Raw genomic sequence first — 9,395 nt, forward strand, 5'->3', positions numbered from 1 at the left:
CAAGGGCAGTGACGGAGGAAGAGCCGATAGCCAACAATGACCCCAAGAAATGCCACCTCGGAAGCTACTGCCCAGCATCCTCGACAACCCCAGGCAGCTATGACGTCAGGACCCAAAGTTCACCAAGGGTCTGGCTGCTATCCAAATCACATGGACAGAGCTTTGTATTTCAAAGACCAGCAGGGCCAGGGCATGCCTGGAGATAGTGAGGGTCCTACTGAGGCAGGAAGGCCTCTTCACATCAGGACACATCAATCACACCAATATGAACCTCCAAGTAAGTATTCCTCCTCGGTGTGCCTCAGAGCCCTTGAGGAGCCTGGCCCCTCCCTTGGGTTCCCCCTGCCTGCCCCCACGTGCTCACAGATGCCCATTGAGGCTGACAGCTGGGAGAGGAGCTGACAGTGGGAAGGTTGGAGAGAGGGTGGTGGAAAATGAAGACGGGCACACTGGAGGGACTTGTGCTACTCCTCCCCGGCTGTCAGCCAGGCCCCACCTTTGATGGCAATGCCGAGGTACTGCATCACTGTCCAGGGCACATGGGACAGCTGGTGGCCCATAAGCCCTGCTTCTGCCTGGACCCACCTAACTGCCACCCTGTCCCACCTACAGACAGCCAGATGGGCCTCTGTGGGTGTTGCCAGACTGGCCTTCCAGAGGTTGTGGAGCTGTGGGCAGATGAGCTGCTGGCTTTGAGGGACACTAGATGTGGTGGAAGGCTCACTGAGGACAGACCACCCCCATCCATATCCCTTTCTGGCCTCCTATACAGGCTGTACCCTCTGAAGAGCTCACTTCCTGCTTACAGAGTACTGAGACCCCAGGAATCTAAGAGCTTACATTAACTGCCTCTGGGCCACAGCCATCCCTTCCAAGCCATGCCAGTATGGGATGTGCTTGCTTCTGGATTCTTCCAGGAGGAATGAAGCTGAAGCCATAGGGGGAGTGGAGGTCCCCTGTGCCTGGTGAGGCCCAAGGTGTGACCAAGAGATGGGAGTGGGGGTTAGGCAGATTCTCCGCACTGTGTTCTGAGGGCATGAGCAGTTTCCTAAGGGCTGCACTAAGCGGGAGGAGGAGCCCCTCCCCTATCTGTCATGTTCCATGCCACCACCATGCCCCCTGGCCACCCATCTGTGCAAACACTGCTTCAGCAATGAGCCTGCCACTCCACGTGCCTTATACAACCTGATTCAGGAGTGTGTGAAAATACCAGAGTACAAGGAATTCTGAATGTTGGGGCAGTCCAAGAACTGATCAAGTTCCATTCTCAAGCAAACAAATGTGGTGGATCGTTTTCAAACACCTTCATTCACAGAAAAAAGAAGAGGCCAACATCCTGCCATTTGAGTTTATCCTCAGCTAGAATAGAGAAGACTAGCAGGGACTTATCATCTCACAGCTTCCTCAATACAGCTTTTACTGTTGGTTTTTTTTTCCCTCCAAGACTGGTACTCAAACTCAGTATCTGATGTTTTCACTCATTGGATGGCACTCCACCACCTAAGCCATGCCTCCAATCCTGAGTTTTGCTGTTCTATTTCCTAATAAGGAGGTTCTGTTGTCCTGTGCTGGTTGGTGGCTCACATCTATGGACCTTTGCCCTCAAACACACCTCTTCTTGCACAATCTATGAAAGGCCAACCTATAGCATCTGCAGAGATACAAACACCATCTGACCCCAAATAGAATATGCCCAGAGAATGTATTACCAGGTGCTTGATTTTTTTTGTCAGTCGTGGGGCCTGAACTCTGGGCCTGGGCACTGTCCCTCAGCTCTTCAGCTCAAAGCTAGCACTCTACCACTTGAGCCACAGCGCCACTTCCAGCTTTTTCTGCTTATGTGGTGCTAAGGAATCGAACCCAGGGCGTCATGCATGCAAGGCAAGCACCCTACCACTAAGCCACCTTCCCAGCCCCAGGTGCTTGATTTTTATGGAGGAAGGTGGGCCTGATATAAATTAGCCATGGAATAACTGATTTGATCAAGGAAATGGACAAATAACACACATTCCCTTCGCATCTAGTTCTGAAAACAAATTTCTTTTGTATTAAACAGGGTTCAGCAACTATAGACCCAGGGTCAGATCCAGCAGTCAAGTGTACTTATGAATAAAGCTTTATTGTCACACAGCCACGCCAGTTGATTTATGCATCGATTATGGCTACTTTCACGATTCTATGCAGAGCTGAGTCGTGGGATAGAAACCACGAGGCCTGCAAAGCAAAAAATATTTACCATCTGACCATTTGCAGAAGTTGCTGACCCCTAGACTAATGATTTAAACATCTCCTGGAGTGTGGTGGTATACATCTGTAATACTAGGTACAAGGGAGGTTGAGGCAGGAGGATTAATGCTTCAATTTTTTTTTCCAGAAAAAGTAGTGTGGGCATAGTTCAGCAGTAGAATACTTGCTTAGCATTCTGGAGACCTTGTATTCAATCCTCAGTACCATACAAAAAAGATTCCAGTGGGTGGGGGGGGGCAGAGGGAGGCTGGGAAGGGATGGAAAGGGGAAACAAAGGAGGAGGCTACAATGCTTGATTAAGAAATGTACTCATTATCTTGCCCATGTAATTGTAACCCCTCTGTACAGTATTTTCACAATAAAAAAATAAAAAAAGATTTAAGTATCTTTTTTTTTTGGTCCGTCATGGGGCTTGAACTCTGGGCCTGAGCGCTGTCCCTGAACTCTTCAGCTCAAGGCAAGCGCTCTACCACTTGAGCCACAGTGCCACTTCTGGTTTTCTGGTGGTTTATTGGAGATAAGAGTCCCACTGACTTTTCCTGCCCAGGCTGGCTTTGACCCTCAATCCTCAGATCTCAGCCTCCTGAGTAGCTAGGATTACAGGCGTGAGCCACCAGCACCCAGCTTAAGTATCTTTTTTTGATAAATATTATTTTATATGATTAGAGGCACAGAGGCATTGTGTCTTTGTGTTCCTCCCCTAAGATAAAACATGTTAAAATGGAGAAGGGAGGAAGGGGGAGAGGAAGGGAGGAGAGGAGGAAGGGAGGGTGGGAGTGTTCATATTTCTATAAGAGGTTTTCGTAAGACTGGAAGCAAGGGAAGAAATAAAGAAAATGTGACAAAAAGTGTTTACATTTTGCAAGTAAGGTAGTGAAAAGACAACAAAGAGATTACAATTGTTTTCAACAAATATCTTAAATTGTTGCTATTTTTATGTAGAAAAATTCCTCAAACCCATGAGGAAACCACGAAAAGCTCAGTAAATATTAAGAAGTAACTAAAAAAATAAAGGTACAAAGATATAACAGTGGAAAAATACGCATCCTCAGTAGCAATTAAAGAAACAAACTTGCTATTTTCTGACCTAGATACTTATATAGGTTGTTTGATTATAATATCTACTGCTGGCAAGGTTGCAATTGTGCTCCCGATCATTAAGAAAGCCCTTTTGGAGAACAATTTGGCAGACGACACCTCTGTCTGGGCCCTCTCCTCAGGACAAGAGGAGGATTTTGCACCCACATACTCAGCAGAGCCTCATGCATAAGGGGCAAACAAATCTGGCTGGCTAGATTTCCAAAAATAGCCAAATAATTAAGCGAATTACAATCTCTTGAGAGAATACTATTCAGCCATTAAAAATTGTAATTACTGCGCACTGCCCTGTCAAAGGAGTGAATGATCATTTGGAGTTTTCTTCATTGCATGGCTCAAGATCATTATTTTTTTCCATAAGTACTTACTGCTTTCATAATCTTTAAAAAATTAAACCACAGCCATTTTGAAAAAAAGTTCATTTAGGAAAGGATTAGATTAATAAAGAAAATGCTTATGCGAAGTAAAAAATAGATTACACAATTGAACCCATGGTATAATTACAGTAATGTGAAAATAAATAGGTTAGGCAAAGAAAAGAGAACAGAAGTAAGTCCAATAAAATGGAAACATTGGCTTGTGTTTTGGTGATAGGACTGCAGGTTCTGAGTCCTGGACTTCTCTGTGTTTTATGTTCTCTGTCTCTGTCTCTGTCTCTCTCTCTCTCTCTCTTTCTCTGTATCTCTACTGGGACTTGAAGTCAAGGCTTCATGCTTGGCTTTTTTTGCTCAAGGCTCTATCATCTCCACTTCCTGCTTTTTGCTGGTTAATTGGAGATAAACCATGATTTTCAGAGCTCAGCCTTTTAGCCTCTCAGTAGCTAGGATTACAGGTATGAACCACCGGCATCTGGCTTTGTTTTTACTTATAGTTTTTTTTAAAAATACATTTATTTATTCATAGTTCTGAAGTTTAAACTCATAACCTCATGCTTACTAGGCAGGTGCTTTACCACTTGGATCATGTACCTAACAAAAGCATTATTTTTAAATAGAAAGAAATCTGTAATTTTTAAAAACCCAATGCTCCATCCATATGTGCAAAGCTTTTGGGGCCCCCTCCCTCTGCCATTCTCAAGCCTGACTCTACCTGCCCTCCACTGAGCATGGGCAGGGCATTGAATACATGGCAGGGTCTAATCAGGGCTAGCAGGACAATCAGGGCCAAGGACTTGCCATATCTGGGTTACACTCCAACCTGGATGTATGAGGGCCATGGTGGTGAGCTTGAGGGCAGGCATGGCATCGTTATAGCTGCCCTGGACTATAAGTGTCTGGGCATCTGGCGCAGCTCTTGGGGAGCCCAACTCTGTGCCTGAGGCCTCTGCTCTGGCCCTGTTGGCAAATGCCCCCAGAATCTCCAGGGGTGGGGGCAGGCTGCTCTGGGTGTCCACACCTGCTTCCTTCACTCCTTTTTAGAGATTCATGAGGGAATGGCCTAGGGGATGGCTTCAGGATCAGTGTAAAGATTCAGGTCTACATTTGTTTTAATGTGGCACTGGGGCTGATGGGAATGTTCTCTATATTCACCGTCTGTTGAGGGAAGCAGCAGCCTGTGTGACTACTAAGAAGCCTGGTGTTAGGGCTATCTGTCTGATTGTGGGTTACTGGGCCAGGCGGGCAGGGCAAGGCAGAGCAGGGTAGTGTGAAGGCAGGAGTCTTGGCCATGGGAGATGCTGAGTGGCCTCGACAGTGACTGGAAACCCACGTTCCTAGCCCCAATGAGCCATACACTTGTGTCTCATTGCCACACATTCTTCAGTGAACACTTGGCAAAGGGCAGGGAGGGAAGGAAATGTACTTGCCATTTTCTCTGTGGCGACCATGGATGGAAGCAGACATGAGGCCTGGGACACGAAGAACATGGTTGGAGGATTAGGGATCAGGGTGCCTGAGTGCCTGGCCTGGAGTGCCTGGCATGGCTGTCCTCATTGTGACAATGAGACACATTCATTGGGAGAGGCCACCCACCAAGCCCAGCCTGGTACCTGGCATCCCCAGCTGTCAAGTGCTCAGATGAGAGCCTGGCCAAACAAGGGACGTTTCCTCGAATGTCCATGAGTGCCCAGTACTCCCTGAGGGCCCTGGCTCCCAGGTGATTCTCTATGGGGAGCCTGAGCCTGGCGCCTGGTCAGAGTTAGCCAATATGGCTGTATGCCACAGAGAAGTAATAAACTTGAGGATGGCTTCGAACTCATGTTGGGATTCAGGTCCATGTTGACCCAAAGTACTGTCATGACATGCTACCTTCTAGAGCAGTGTGAAATTCTCTACTTACCCTGTCCAGCACAGTAGCCACCAGCCACAGGTGGTGACTGAATGCTTGAAATGCAGCCAGGGCAACTGAAGAAGGGAATTCATAATTTCACTTTAATGAAATCACCATGTGTGGCCAGTAGCTACCAAATCAGACAATGTAGATCTAGAAGATGTCTCACGACCACAGCCTAATGAAAGGCCTTCTCATTTGCCTGGAATGGTTGCCCATTTATTGACAACACTGGGGACAGAGGAGCAGCAGAAGGTCCAGGACCCCTCTGCATGAGGCTCTGCAAGCACGCTGACAGACACCCCATCCATGCAACTTTCATTTGGACCCAAGTCTTGGGAGACCTCTTGTGCTAGCCCCAAGACTCTTCAAACCTCAGTGTTTCATCCATGCCCTGTGGCTCTGGCCAATGCTTGTATGTACCATGTGACCTTGGACTTGTTCCCCTCGGCACAGTCCCAAATTCTCCTACATGTGAGAACCTCCTTCTCTCTGTCCTGGCGCTGTATGGCTCAGACCCTTCTCCTCAGGCTGCTCCTAGGCCCACTGCCAGTACCGCCCACCCAACAGAAGGTGCCCAGGCAGGGGAGAACTTTCCAGCCGGGCACTATTGGTCTGGCTTCTGCCAGCCCAGCCAGGGCAGAGAAGAGAGGCACAGTGAGGAGCTGGGGAATGACAGGAGACAGTGAGGAGCCATCTGTGCACTATAGGTCTCTGCCCACCAGGCCCAGCCTTGGACAGTGCTCAGGCACTAGCTGCCATCACAGAGATGGCACCGGTGGGGCTCAGGGAAGTACTTAGGTGCCATGGTCTAGTCCTCCATCCATCAGCTACTCCTTTGAGGGATGCCCTGAAGAGGTCACATGGACAGGTCACTGAAGAACAAATCACTTTCCAACCTGCTTTGGGTGGGTAGAGATCACCTTTCTCCCAGAGGGGAGATCTGGATGGAAATGCCAGTTTCTCAGCTTCCGACCCACAGGATCATCCCAAGAACCCCAGCCTCACCCCTGCAGGGTTTGCTGGATGGTCGACACAAGCACACTATGCCTTGTGCCAATTGCAGCAAACACTTGTAGAGATGATATAACAGGTGGTGGGTGCGCAGACCAGACTCAGGAGCCAAGTGGCCTTTGCTCTAGATTTGGTTTTTCACACCCATTGGCTGTGTGACCTTGAGCAAGTTATCCAGTCTCCAGGTCTCAGTCTGGCCGGCTGCAAAATGGTCATAATAGCAAGAGTTTGCTTCATTGAGTGTGCCAATTAAGTGGGATTGGCGTTGTCTGCGAAGCCCAAGGTGACTATCATGATCACTATATCGTTATTGACATTCCTTGATATGCTAGCAACTTCTGATGGAGACAGCAACCATTAGTGCAGACAGCACCCATCAGTGAATTATATGAGCCATCAGTTTAAAATCAGAAGGGAGTTCAAGTATGCTGACAGCTCGCTCAATGAGGGGGTGGGGCACAAATGGCCAGAGGAAGCTGGCTTCAAGAGTTCCAACCAAGCTCAGCTCTCAAAAGTCCTGGGGCTCTTTTCTCCTTTCTCCTAGGGAGCAATGGTTCCCCCCTCTACCAACCATGCTCAGAGGGGCCATTGGAGCCGATTCCCGCACCCCTTGGCTGTCTCTCTGGCTTGGATTTGAGAATGCTCCCTGACTCAGGCCTGGCCTCTTCTGTTTGCTCTGGCTCTCAGGAATGATTCAACCTCTGAAGCTCCAGCTCAGAATCCTGAAATGTCAGTGCCGAGCTGGCTGAGGTGCACCCCCACCCCCACCCCTGGATGAAGGAAAGGACTTGGCCAAGGTCACAAAAACCATCCGGCCTGGAGCTGGCGCTACACTCTGGAGTTTCTATCACTAGAGCCCCAGACAGCTCCCACAAGCCTCCTTTGCCCGTGATTGCCCCTGGGCCCCCCTGTAGCACCTGCTCTCCACACACACCCTCAGACTTGGGGGCTCCCATCCCCAAGGACTGGCTTTCCTTCTGGCTCTGTGCAGAGCCCCTCCCACGCCACCCCATTCCCATCTGCCTGCCTTACCCCCTTCTGTGCCACAGCCTGCTGCCCCTCCACCCAAACCACTTGGCAGTGCTAGGCGTGGATCAGGTAGATCTGATGAAGGCTGCCTGTGCCCTTGGCCCTCCCCCTCCCCCCCTCCATCCAGGCCAGCAGCAGATGATCGATACCTGGGGACCACAAGTGCCTGGCTCCTTCCAACTAGCTGGATCTTCAGAGGCAGACTGTCTTCACCCTGGGCTCCTGGGCTAGGCCTCAGCAGCACCCTGAGCACTCCTCTCCATCCCAGATCCCCTCTCATGAGCCATGTGGCCTTGGTTTCCTTGTCTATGAAGGGCAGGGGGGTGAGGGGGGTGGAGGTTGCAATGGAAATAGCAGCACACACATGTAATTGATGTGAAACTCAGTTGGGGGTCCAGGACCATGCTTGAAACCAGGGGTGTGGGGATGTGGGAGGAGCTCAGGAAGACTGGATTGACATGTGATTGCTGGGATAGCTGCCCGGAACCCCACAGGAGTGGTTCCTACACAGGACAAAAGGGGCCTCCCTCCATTCATGCATGAAATGCACTCCCAAGCCTCCCCTCCACTTGAGGTCTCAATCATTCCATCTGAGAAATGGGGATAAGTAAGTATGAAAGGTCTTGCCCCCCCCCAGGAAATCTGCAGATTTTTACATGTGCCACACCAAAATCAAGTGCCCACTCTGCCGGGCTGTGCAGTTGGAGAGCCACTCCTCGCTTGAAGCAGCTCCCAGTGAAGGGAGGCCGGTGAGTGAAAGGGTTACATGTGACCCACCAGCATGGTGCCCAAGTGCTTGTAGACAGCCAGTGGAGATGGGTCTGGGGACCAGCCAGCCCAGTCAGACTCAACCCTGGGATGGGTAGGGATCCATGTTCCGGCCTCATTTGTGAAAGACAGCAGCCTCACTTACCAGTCTAGCTGTGGAAGAGCTAGGCATTTTATTGAGGCAATTCTGGTCCCTGCCCTGTCCTTGGAGCAGGTGAGCAAGGCAACAAACGCTGAGTGGCCGAGAGGGAGGGGGGCATTTGCACTCTGTCCCCTCAAACCCGCCCGGAGCCAGTCCTTCCGAGTGGTACTGTGCAAGAACTAGGCCCTGATCCTGCCTTCAGTTCCTCCTCAGCCGGCCCAGCTGCTCAGCCCTGCAATGGCCCACGGAAGGGATGAGAGCCAGTCCTAGAGAGAGGAGCGAGGAGCCCGGCTTCCCGGGCTGGGAGCCGGAGACGCCACACTAGTGGCTCTAAATCCCGGAATGGGATATGTGGAGCCATCAGCTGTGAGAACACGGAGCCTTCGGAATCGCCGAGGCCCTCTGGCCAAGGTCACCCAGGTGAAGAGGGGAAGACAGCTGCTGCCAGAGAGATGGAGAAGGAGTGGCCCAAGCATGGCTGGGCCCGCTTGCTGGTGGCATTGCCCATGCTAGCGGCAGGGTCAGCTGGGCAGCTATGTGGGCATGCAGGGGACAGTGTGGGAATGTGTGAGGAGGGGGAAGAGGAGGAGGAGGAGGAGGAAGAGGATGACACAGTGCGAGGGCACCGGAGAGGGGGAGGGGAGGGGGTACCTTGAGGCTCCTGGATGGTGCGTGCGCACCAACCGGACTCCCCAGCCCAGGCCCGGCTCCCCAGGCCATGCCGGCTCCTAGCCCCCGCCCGCAGCCCCCAGCGGCCTTGTTCCCCAGACGCAGATGCGCGTGCGCGCGGAGTGCGGGGCGCAGGGTGCGGGTGAGGGGCGCTGCCCGC

General features: G+C 51.0%; 1 protein-coding gene across 1 annotated transcript in view; it reads right to left on the minus strand.

Moving 5' to 3' along the window:
- Positions 1–464: 464 nt before the first annotated feature.
- Bgn (biglycan) overlaps positions 465–9,395 on the minus strand; it is a 31,432-nt gene continuing 22,501 nt past the window's right edge. The window contains exons 5-7 of the mRNA XM_013035316.1: positions 4,543–4,755; positions 841–928; positions 465–606 (exon numbers count right to left, since the gene is read on the minus strand). Of these exons, the coding sequence (XP_012890770.1) occupies positions 465–606; positions 841–928; positions 4,543–4,755 (443 nt within the window). The remainder of the gene's footprint in view (positions 607–840; positions 929–4,542; positions 4,756–9,395) is intronic.

The sequence above is a fragment of the Dipodomys ordii genome, unplaced genomic scaffold, assembly GCF_000151885.1.
Source record: "Dipodomys ordii isolate 6190 unplaced genomic scaffold, Dord_2.0 Scaffold209, whole genome shotgun sequence".
NCBI classification, from domain to species: Eukaryota; Metazoa; Chordata; class Mammalia; order Rodentia; family Heteromyidae; genus Dipodomys; species Dipodomys ordii.